A 12,072-nucleotide genomic window follows, 5' to 3' on the forward strand; every position below is an offset into this window, starting at 1 on the left:
TAATAATAATAAAGGGAGAAGAGAATAAAACTAGTTTGTTTATTTTCACAGTGCATGACTACAAGAAAGAACAAAACACATTACTTAAAAAACAGCAATTGTGCAGTCTAAAAACACTGGATGGTCAGAGGGTATAGCTATACAACTATAGAATCAGCTTTACAAAGTATCTACATATTTACACATAGTACCTGAGATTAGATATAAAGGTGAGTGAGCATAGCAGCATAATACATACTGTGCATGATATACTTATGGACGTTAAGGTGCTAGAAAAATTCACAAAAAAAGACCAGTCAGTGCGTTGTACATGGAATTAAGGTGCAAAATGTGCAAAATGTCAGTGTGCGTCGACCGCATAATCCACATACAGTAGACTGAAAAAAGTCAAGTCACTTGTCCCTGGTATAATCCACAGTTAGTTCAGCAGCCTGACGGCAGCCAGGTGAAAGCTGTTTGTGAACCATGGTGCTATACTCGGACAGTCTTCTTCTGAGGTGCTGTGGACTTTGGTTTGGGGCATGTGGTGTCTTTTGCATCATCGCGACAGAATATTCTGATTTCCTTAAAAAGATATTCCTGTCGGGCCATGTCCAGTCCAGGTGGGGGTTGCACTGGAAAACCATCTACTGGGGGAAAGACACCAGGTATCTTGATTAGCTGAAACTCCACTACTTCTGCGTCACGGTCTTTTTGGGCCATGACCACACCAGGTCTATCTGCATCAAAGCTGTAATAGAGTAGAAGCAAACATTAAAAAATATTGTCCACTGTTACAACACATCATTTTCACTAAATAGAATAGAATAGCTAATACAATGACCATGATAATTACCTGAAGCGTTGGTAGCTCTTAAGTTGTGGGAACTTGCGGAAGTAGGGAGACAGATGCTGCTGCCAGTCGTAGCTTTCAACCAGCACTGTGCCATCTTCATGTCCCACAATCTGGGAGACGTTCACCCCCTTCACCTCAGAGCTCTTAGTCATCACCGTAGCAATGTCTGCCAAGGTGTCCACCCTGCTCTTCCTGAAGACTTGCTTGAAGCGTCCAAAACACCAGTCTGGACCAAACTTGGTGTGGCCGGCAATCAGGAGGTGGATGCCTAGCTTCTTGTGAAGCTTGTGAATCGTCCGCCATGCACAGTACCACAGCACAAAATTGTTCTTGTTTTGCCCACTGCAGTTCAATTCAATTCAATTCAATTTTATTAAAGTGTCAAATCACAACAAGTTGTCTCAAGACACTTTACATGTAGAGAAGAGACCCGACAATCCCACCCTGAGCAAGCAATTTTGCGACAGTGGCAACGAAAAACTCCCTCTTAACTGGAAGAAACGTCAGGCAGACCCTAGGCTCTAGGGTGGGGGCCTTCTGCCTCGACCGTGTCGGGGGAAAGAAGAGAGAGAGAGGGAGAGACAGAGGAGAGACAGAAAGAGATACAGTACAAGTAGTAACAATAACAATAGTAGCAAATATAATAGTGTAAGATAGTAGGCTATATGACAATATAATATAGTACAGCAATAATGTGTATGCAGTATATAATGGTATAATATAAGAATGTTAAGATAATATACGGATTTAGGAAAAAACGTTCTACTGAAATGGCCATACTTCAATTGGTTGATAAAATTCATACTGCATTCAATAATAATGAATATGCTTTGGGAATTTTTCTTGACTTATCCAAAGCATTCGACACTGTTAATTATGACATCTTACTTCAAAAGCTGTTACATTATGGATTTGCTGGAATCACTCATACATGGTTTTACAATTATATTCATAACCGACAACAATTTGTTATCATTAATGGAAGGTCATCAGATAGTGCCACTTTAACATGTGGGGTCCCACAGGGATCTATACTAGGTCCACTCTTATTCCTTATTTATATCAATGACTTGGCTTCAGCTTTGTCCTCCTTGTTTCCTGTACTTTTTGCAGATGATACAAATTTATTTATTTCACATCCTGATTTTTCTGTTCTTATGGCAAAAGCTAATCATGATTTAGAAAATATTTCAAAATGGTTCAAATTAAACAAATTATCTCTCAATATAAAAAAATCAAATTTTATTATATTTACATCAAAAAACAAAAAATATTGTAAATCTAACACCTGTCTGTCTATAGGAGATAACCCAATCACTCAGGTTTCATCAACAACTTTCCTTGGAGTAATTACCCATGAAAGTCTAAGCTGGAAAAGCCACATTAGCCATGTCTGTAAAAAAATTACTAAATCTGTCGGCATTATTGGCAAATTCCGTAGTTGTGTTCATCATAAGTGTCTCCTAACCCTTTATTATAGTTTAATTTATCCGTATCTTATATATTGCAATATCATTTGGGGAGCTACTTATCCTTCACATCTAAACAAACTCCATATGTTGCAAAAAAGATTCTGCAGGATTGCTACGTGTAGTGATTGGTCTGCTCATTCTGCCCCACTTTTCAAACAACTTAATATTTTATCAATTTTTAATTTACATAAATACCAAACCTGTAACTTTATTTTCAAAATACTGCTTCAGCCAGATTCATTTTCTTTGCCCTGTAAAGCCTTCTTCCAGTTCAACAGTGATGTACACCATTTTAATACAAGACAGGCAAATCATTTACATATCCCAAAGTTCCGTACTGGTCTGTGTAAATTTTCCATCAGGTATAGGGGGGCACAGCTATGGAACAGCTATATTAACATCTCATCGAAGGCTGCTTTGCCAAATCATTTTAAATATAAGCTAAAAACCCATTTGATTAATCAAATTTAACAACTCCCAGGGACATCCACTCTTACACCCACCCACACTCACTTGCACCTACACCATTTTATACTAAAATGTATTTTCTCTAGTATTCATACTGTGTATCTATTGTTGTATTTGTATTTTTGTATAATTGTATGTATGTTGCCAAATAATTTATTTTTGGTTTCTATTACTTTGTATTTCTTTCTTGTATTTCTTAAGTGAGGTGAGATTAACCTTATAAACCCGAAAGGGTTTTCTAAATCTCACCTGCACATCCAACACAATATTATGCTGTTGCTAAAAATGTGTTGTTTTTAAATGTGCAAATAAATTAAAAAAATTAATAATAGTGTAGTGGTATAGTGTAATGTAGTAGAAATCCACGGTCGTGCTCCATGGAGAGGCCCGGTCCGCAGTCACAGTCTTGAGCCGCAGCTGGGGGTCCGTAGTGACAGTCCATGAACCTGCGACGTGGGAGATAAAAGAAACTCCGGGGAGCGGGTCCCCGGATGTAGAATTAGTGGCAGGCCTTACTAGAGCGTGAATCCGTACAGGGTTAATTACGATTGTACCACTGGGACACAAACCCACACAACCAAAAGGGAGGACGAGAAGAGAGAGGACGAGAGGAGAGAGGGGGGAGGTGGTGTAGAGATGATGGCGGACCAAGTATGAACATAGAAGGCAAATTAAATATGGTTTCCAGTTCATAACCAAGTGGACCGGGTTGGCTCATCGCAAAGACCCCCCCCTCCCCCTTTTAGAGGGAGCACAGACTCTCCCAGGATGGCTGCATAGGCAAAAACCTTTATTGCCCCCTGGAATGTTCTCACCAGAGACCCACAGCCTGTCGTTCTAGAGATAAGAGAAACCTTAAACTTTTATGACATGAAAAGAATGTCTTGCTTTTCTGCCACAGTGTGACACACTAACTGGCTGAGCACAAGACAATGAGCGACAACGAATGTGAACAAACTGTTTTCGTGTCATGTTTTGTCACTTTAAAATATATAATTATTGTCCTGTACTAGGACTACAACAATAATATGAACTTTTGTGTTTTTAAATGTGATGCTTTTCTGGTAAATTAGACTTCAATGTTTAACTACTTGCTGTTTTACATAATGACGTCATGTTTAATATCTAGACAATTCTTAATTCATTGTGATTCTAAATATCCAGTCAAATGGATTAATAGGAAGTCCCCCAAGATAGTTAGCAGATAAGTTTAGTTGTTCATAATAGTAAGGGAGGTTGCCACACACAGCTGTCTCCAACACGCCCCCAATGGGCCAAGAAGGAGGAAGACCCCTCCTTCTAACTATAAGAGGACTGGTCACCCAGTTCTCCCACTCTCTTCCACCGCGCTCTCGATGACCATAGGGTCGACTCATCCCTGAGTCCCCTCTTTCTGCTCTCTCCGGGGTGCCAAATTCCCCCACGCCTCTCTCCTGACGACAACGCAGCAACAGAAGGTCGACGAGAAGTCCCTTCCCCCTTTCTACACCCTGTTCTACGCTACGGCACGGACACTATCCATGCTAGCCAACGCCTCAGGTCAGCCCCACGAGAAGAACCACGGGCCTACGTCCAGCCAAAGCCAGAGGCCCTGCTCCTGCCGAAAACTGCCCCGCTCCTTCTAACACGTGGGCCAAAAGCCACACAATACTGTCTCCTCAATCCGAGTTGAGTGGAGACTGAGGAGGACTGCATGACGTAGTGAAGTAGCAGCACCGACGCCACTGCCTGGACGCTAGCCAAGCCTGCTAGCCAACTACCTCGTGGCCTCTTCCCCAGAGACAATGGAGTCTCCTCCATTCCAATGGACAGGCGAGCATGATGCATTCACATGTGGTGTGGCAGCTGAGTGTAGTTTTGAGGGCAGATTAGCTATTTTTAACCATTGATCTTTCTCTTTTCTTTATGACTTTAATCCCTTCTTCTCCTTTAGTATATTAAAATGTGGCCATTCGATCTGATCAGATTGTAGATCTGTTATGTTGTATATTGTTGAGATTTTAACCGGTTTCATCACCTTATGAAGTATTGATCTATTGTTCTTTTCCCCATTTCATTGGTTGTTTTATTATCCTAGGATTTATCTTAATAAACACATTATTTTGATATAAACGGAGGTCCTTTTTTCCAAATGATTTCAAAGCAAATATTCCAATCAATCCCTAACCAGAACCCATGCATCATACTGTGTCAAAGATTCTTGCGTAGCCTTTTTCATGGTTGTGTTGAGGTGCAAATTAATCCCTTAATTTGCACAATTCCTTAATTTTTGGTGAAAATTCATATTTTGATTTTTCAGAAAATATTTTCAATATTTTCATAATTATCATTATTGTTTCCCATAATTATTACGCCATGTCCGCTACAGTGGGGAGGGGGAGGGGAGAGAGGATGACTATAGGGTGACTGAGTCTATACACTTCGGCTATAGGCTTTATCATAGAGAAAGGTTTTTAATCTAGTCTTAAATATACAGAGTGTGTCTGCTTCACGGACTGAGACTGGGAGAAGGTTCCACAGCTGAGGTGCCTGAAACTTAAATGCTCTGCCTCCTGTTCTAGCTTTTTTGGGGTTTCCTGGAGCCGTAAGCATTTTTTCATACTGTGGACGCAATGGTGTTCTGGCTGGTTTATAGGGCTCGATGAGTTCTTTGAGATATACTGGTGCCTGTGCATTGAGAGCCTTGTATGTGAGGAGGAGAACTTTAAACTCTATTCTGTATTTAACCGGGAGCCAGTGCAAAGAGGCCAATGAAGGAGTGATATGATCTCTTCTTCTGGTTCCTGTCAGTATGCGCGCAGCGGCATTCTGGACTAGCTGCAGGCTATTTAGGGACTTGCTTGGGCAGCCTGATAATAAAGCGTTGCAATAGTCCAGCCTAGAAGTAACAAATGCGTGAACAAGTTTTTCTGCATCATTTTGGGACAGAATGTGCCTAACTTTTGCAATATTACGCAGGTGAAAAAAGGCATTTCTTGAAATTTGTTTTATGTGGGACTGAAAGGACATATCTTGGTCAAACGTGACTCCCAGATTCTTTACAGTGGCCCTGGAGGTCAAGTTAATACCATCTAGGGTAAAATTCTCATCGGCTAATTTATCTCTGAGGTGCTTAGGGCCAAGTACAATAACTTCAGTTTTGTCCGAGTTGAGGAGTAGGTAATTACGGGTCATCCAACTCTTGATGTCTATAAGACATGCTTGAAGTTTAGCCAGTTGATCTGTTTCATCTGGCTTCATCGATAGATATAATTGTGTATCATCTGCATAACAGTGGAAATGTATAGAGTGTTTCCTAATTATCTCACCTAAAGGAAGCATATATAGAGTAAATAGTATTGGTCCAAGTACAGAGCCTTGTGGGACTCCGTATTTAACCTTTTCACGTAATGAAGGTGTATCGTTAACGTTTACAAATTGAAATCTGTCAGACAGATAAGACTCAAACCAGTTCAATGCAGCACCCTTAATGCCAACCAAATGCTCTAGTCTCTGCAACAAAATATGGTGATCAATAGTATCAAATGCAGCACTGAGGTCCAACAAAACCAGTACAGAGAGAAGGTTGTTATCTGATGCAATCAGGAGGTCATTTGTGACCTTCACCAATGCCGTCTCAGTGCTATGGTGTGCTCTGAATCCTGACTGAAAAGCTTCAAATAGCTTGTTGTTATGTAAAAAGTCACATAACTGCTTGGCGACTGCTTTCTCAAGGATTTTAGAGAGAAATGGAAGGTTCGATATAGGTCTATAATTAGCCAAAATGCCTGAGTCGAGAGTAGGCTTCTTGAGGAGAGGTTTGATGACAGCTACTTTAACACTCTCACCGCCGGGCCGTAGCCTACGGGCCGATAAATCCAACTGTACAGCGCCGATCCCGTAGCCTACGGGCTGTGGTGCTTTTTCCTTTTTTTCAAAAAAAAAACCTTTTTTCAATTTTCTAGTACGGCACATTTCATCGTAACACCACCGGAAATGGAATTATTCAGGATCACGTTTTGCAGATCCCGTAGGCCTCCATTCTAAAGCGCACACTGAAACGCCATTTTCTTCGATTGTAGTTTTTCTCCTCGCTGATCACTGTTTAACATAAACCGTTCTAACTACAACATGGCGGTACACGCAGGGAGATCTCCGCGATGTTTACAAACAGTGCACAGCTCAATCCTAAGGATTTTAACGAGGTCTATGGCGACATGAAAAAAACAAAAAACAACAATAAAACGTTGGCACTGGTGAGTAGCCTACATTATGAGATTAACCTCTGGCGGTCAATGTGTTAAAGGACTGTGTCACAATGAAGGTCCACGTTTGCTTCTCCAACTCCATAGTTGTTGAAAAAATTATGCACGTAGCTGATGACTGGGTTGCTGCCCTTATTTGATGCCATCCCTTCATCGATCAGGTAGTTCACTTGCTTCGTCAACCCTTCACAGTGGACACCAAAGAGGCCACACTTGCGTGCAGTGAGAAAAAAACAATGGGCTGACCTGAAGAGCAGAAGAAGGGTAATGCACCTGCGAGAGAGAAGAGACATTAAAATCAACATCCAAACATTTTTTTTTACATAAGTCGACCTCCTGGTGGCGCTATAAAAGGCAGATTTGAAACATTTCAAGTGCCATTTCTTCCTCAACATAGTGGGAATGCAACATTTCACTGAAATTGCATGCTGTGTTCATGATTTGAGCCTTTTTGTTCAAAACGGAGCACTCCTGCAAACTTTGGAAGCCATTTTTAGCCAATCAGGATGGAATATGAAAAATCTGAAAGACCCGTTTTGTTTAATGACTATAGAGATGCTGTGTGCCAATTTGTGTGATGTTTTGACAAAATCTGTAGGAGTACTGTCAAAAAATGTTTTGCAAAAAGCGGCCTCCTGGTGGCGTTATAACAGGCCCACGTGAAAAACGGGTGCTTGCACTCAGTGATTAGTGTATCCTGCCCTCCTCTGTTCTTTTTATACCAGTCTCCTCACACTTTTCAGTATACCTGACGAAGGCCACACCAGCCGAAACGTTGTTATTGACCGCTCTATTCATTACATTTTCGGGAGCAGTAAGACGGTGTGCAGACTCTTTTTCTTGGTTTATAAAAACAGAATGACACACACACACAGACGGATTCTTACCTGTTGTGCATAATCAAAGCTGTAGTGCATTGTTGATGTCCTTGCTTGCAGGCGTGGAGGGGCCAAGAGACAGCTGCCATTCCACACAGATCTTCTTACAGGCAGCCGTCATCTCCTGGTATAACTCTCGCTCTTTCCGAGCAAGTGCTAGGTGATCGATTTGCTCCTGGTGCTTTTCTGCCATCTTCTCGTCGCTTATGTTGACACTTCGGCTTAGCTGGTAGTTGTTTTCATGGCACTTCCAGCACAGATCGGTCCTGGGTTTGATGCTTGTTACCTGAGGGAGAATCGCCCTCCAAAGCCCTCGGAAGCATCCAAGACCAACAACACGTTGCCCTGTAATGAGAGAGAGAGAGTATGAGATTTAATAAAATGGGCTGTGTACATGGGTGCATCCTATAAACTATTTAATCCCTACAGTATTCAAAAATTATATAAATACTTTTTATTTTTTTAAACATCATGTAAAATATTTCAAAAAAATAGCAGATCGACAAGCTCAGTGACTTTTTAATTTATTTATTCAAACAAATAAACAATAATCACATACCATCTTCCATAGCAGCTTTGTAGAGACGCCACACTGAGGCTTTGGTGACATTACTTGGCAGCAACTTTAAACTGTAATCTTTGTGACCAGGGTGTCGACCTGGCAGGGAAATGGCATGGACCTCTGCATAGTTTGTGATGAATGTCAGGACACTTTTTATATCCTCAGTAGTCAGGAATTTTTTGTTTGTCCTTGGGCCTTTCTTCCTCTGGCGTGGTGTTAAACCATTCTCCTTGTAGTGTTGCTTAAGGGCATGGAGAAGGTTGTTGCTGATCCTGGACAAAACAACAGCACAAACACTTTGTTACAAACTAACAGCTAACAACGTCATGGTTTGTATTTACTGTTCAGCGTTTGGATCCGGTCTAGAGCCTGCCCATTGTATCCGCTATTTACACCATACACATGCATAACGCTCACTAACTGTTTCCGTGTCCGTCTAGACCGGATGTTGCTGCTAACAGCACAGTGTAAAAACAAAACACGCTCTTTTTTTTCCTGTTAACCGTCGACAATGATGCCATGTCCGTTCTGGTCTCCCAAATCATGTCTGGATCGAGTTGTTGACTGCACGAAACATGCAGCCGTTCTACGTTCTCTTTGGATTTGGATCTCTTTTCGCATTTGCAATCAAAGTTTCGAATCTTCTCCATTTCTGCTGGTCGATCAGTGTCCACTGCGACATTATTAACTTCTGTACATAGTAACAGCGGGCCAATTCCGACGTGTACGCCACCGGGAGCGGCTGTCCCACCGGTTTCATCGTCCTCGTTGTCAGAACACAAACTGCTGTTGATTTGATCAAAAACAATGCTGTGGTCTTCATCTTCAGAGTCGGATTCGTCCGTGATCCCTAAGTCAGAGTCACTGCCACCGTGTATGAAGTCCAAAATAAATCCTTCCAGAATGCTGTCCTGTCCTGTCCCAGTTCCTCCATTCAAGGCTTTTACTAAACGTGTTGTACTAGCCATGAAGAATGCTGTTGTGTTTACTCTGACAGAAACACGCTTCTACTTATGGGCAGTTCTTTGGTGCGTGAAACTGGAGAACAATGCCAAGCCAGGCCAATCGAAACCTCTATGCAAATTCTGGTTGGAATGTTCAACCCCCAAAATACGCACAGAAACTCTTACAAACAGAGCCATGTTCACAATCTAATTGTAACCATTTAATGACTATTAAACGGCTTTCTGATGGAATACAAACCTTCTTCAACATTCGAACTGTGTTAATATGGGAAAAAACCAAAAACGCAAAAAATAAAAATCTAACTTTATTCCCAATTTTCGGCCCTTTTGCAACTCGCGACTTCTGTACCAAACCACTGTAAGCGGTCACATATAGAACATCACCAAACCCAGTACTGTTTTTTTTTTTTATAAAGATGTTAACTTCCTGCTGATTTTACTATTTGAAGATCCGGATCCGGATCCGCGAATCCAGTAGTAAAAGTATAAAAATAGCAAAATCAGCAGGAAGTTAACATTTTCATATAAAAAAAAAACAGTACTGGGTTTGGTGATGTTCTATATTGTCTGAATCAACTTTGTTTGCGTTTGTTTAGGTGCTAAAAGAGTGACTTTGAGAGCTGTTTTACCGTACAATGTAAGTCAATGAGGAGCATATTTTGAATTATCAATTTCTAATCAATGGAGCAATTATTTTTAATTTCTTGTCCACCTTTGGAGTTACATCATGGCAAGGTAAATACACAACCCAAACCTCTACCAAAGTGGTCTTGCCCTTTAAGTTATTTGGTAACTGTGATTTCACCACTTGCTCTCTAGGTCAGAGAAAGTGCCATCAGTTGGTCCTCAGTGAGAATGTGGTCCAAACTTGAACCCTTGCATCCCTATTATGGGGTGAACATTTGGTGGAAATAGCCAGCACGTTGTGATCTTGTAAATTGGCTGTTTTACTACATTTAGTGTAAAGCGAAATCAGGAGGGGCCTAGTATAGAGTCCGGGGCTATGTATGGTTTTAGTGGTTAACGACGTAACTATGCAAAGGTCTTCAACAGGGGGTCCGGGACTCCTAGGGGTTCCTCAGAGTAAAAGAGTACACAAATCTTTGTGTAAAAGGACCCCCCCCCCCCCTATTCTGGGGGGAACATTTGCAGAAAATAGCAGATCTACAAGCCAACAACACGTTGTGCTGCAACCCCTTGTGGGCATGTAGATCTGCTTTGTTGAAAATAGCCAATCTTCAAGCCAACAACACAGCGCTGCGACACGTGGGCTTGTAGATCGTCTATTTCCGGTTAATAGGTTTGGTGTAGAGGGAAAAAAGAGCATAAAAGAGCAAAGTGTCTCGATCCGTGTCCTTTCTGTATTCCTGTTGTGTTCCTAGTTTTAGTTAGTGTTTTACTTTTCTTTCTTTTTCTGTTGTGCACCTTTATTTTGTAGTATCTAGTGTCTCCTGGTTTCCTGTGTTGCTGTTCTGTATCTGTCTTGTCTAACCAGTCCTGTGATTGGCCAGTGTTTCCACCTGTGTCCTCTTAGTCCCTCAGCCTATCCCCGTGTTGATTGTCCAGTTGAGTTCACCTGTGTGTAGTTAGTCCTTGTGTATTTATACCCCCCTGTTCACAGTGTGTCTGTGACCCTATTCTCTTCTCAGCCAGAGGCCCACTGTATTTTCATTTGTTTGCTTTGTTTCTGCATCCACCACCTCGCACAATGCATACATACAGGGGCACCTACACTACTGATTACTGATGACTGATCTTTGGACCTGTTCATGCTATCAAAACCACATTTACAATCTGTCCACCATGAGGTACAGAAGTGGTTCACTTACCATTATTAGTCTGGTTATCCTCTGAGCAGCTTCTTCCAGAGGCTAAAAGAAGGGAACACAAGACATGAATAGTGGACGCTGTAACCTTTTGAACACATAACCTCACTGATATGTTTGCATGTATTGACAGAGGAACTAAATGCTTGTTAAGCTTTCATGCAATTACATTTGGTTTCTGCCATGTTAGTAAGTAATGACATACCACTGCTTGCATTTGGTGTTGGTACTGAGAGGTTCTGGCTGGATTCTGGCAGCACTTTGGACCTGTTCATGCTATCAAAACCACATTTACAATCTGTCCACCATGAGGTACAGAAGTGGTTCACTTACCATTATTAGTCTGGTTATCCTCTGAGCAGCTTCTTCCAGAGGCTAAAAGAAGGGAACACAAGACATGAATAGTGGACGCTGTAACCTTTTGAACACATAACCTCACTGATATGTTTGCATGTATTGACAGAGGAACTAAATGCTTGTTAAGCTTTCATGCAATTACATTTGGTTTCTGCCATGTTAGTAAGTAATGACATACCACTGCTTGCATTTGGTGTTGGTACTGAGAGGTTCTGGCTGGATTCTGGCAGCACTATATCAATAAATAAGTGGAATTATACATGGCAATACTTAAAGTAGGTGTAGCAGTTACTGTCATAACCCTGAAAATAGAGGGAAACAAAAAAAATATATATATATATATATATGCATAAAACAAATGTATATGTATCAAAGAAAAACCACCTAAGTGGAAAAAAGCGGCACTCCAAAATAAAAATTGCAAGACAGTGGCTCAGATGTGGTTTCTCATTTTATTGAGATGCT

The 12,072-nt window shown here is 41.2% G+C and overlaps 1 protein-coding gene across 1 annotated transcript; it reads right to left on the reverse strand.

Moving 5' to 3' along the window:
- Positions 1 to 307: 307 nt before the first annotated feature.
- On the reverse strand, positions 308 to 11,625 carry LOC308080998 (uncharacterized protein; the record flags this gene model as incomplete). The annotated part of the gene is made up of 5 exons (XM_080457400.1): positions 308 to 730; positions 836 to 1,177; positions 8,184 to 8,242; positions 11,254 to 11,295; positions 11,584 to 11,625. Coding segments are annotated over 5 exons (744 nt in total), but the record flags the coding sequence as incomplete, so codon positions are not given.
- Positions 11,626 to 12,072: the final 447 nt, after the last annotated feature.

This window comes from Gymnoscopelus braueri (genome assembly GCF_963280865.1).
Source record: "Gymnoscopelus braueri genome assembly, contig: SCAFFOLD_129, whole genome shotgun sequence".
In the NCBI taxonomy this organism is placed as follows: domain Eukaryota; kingdom Metazoa; phylum Chordata; class Actinopteri; order Myctophiformes; family Myctophidae; genus Gymnoscopelus; species Gymnoscopelus braueri.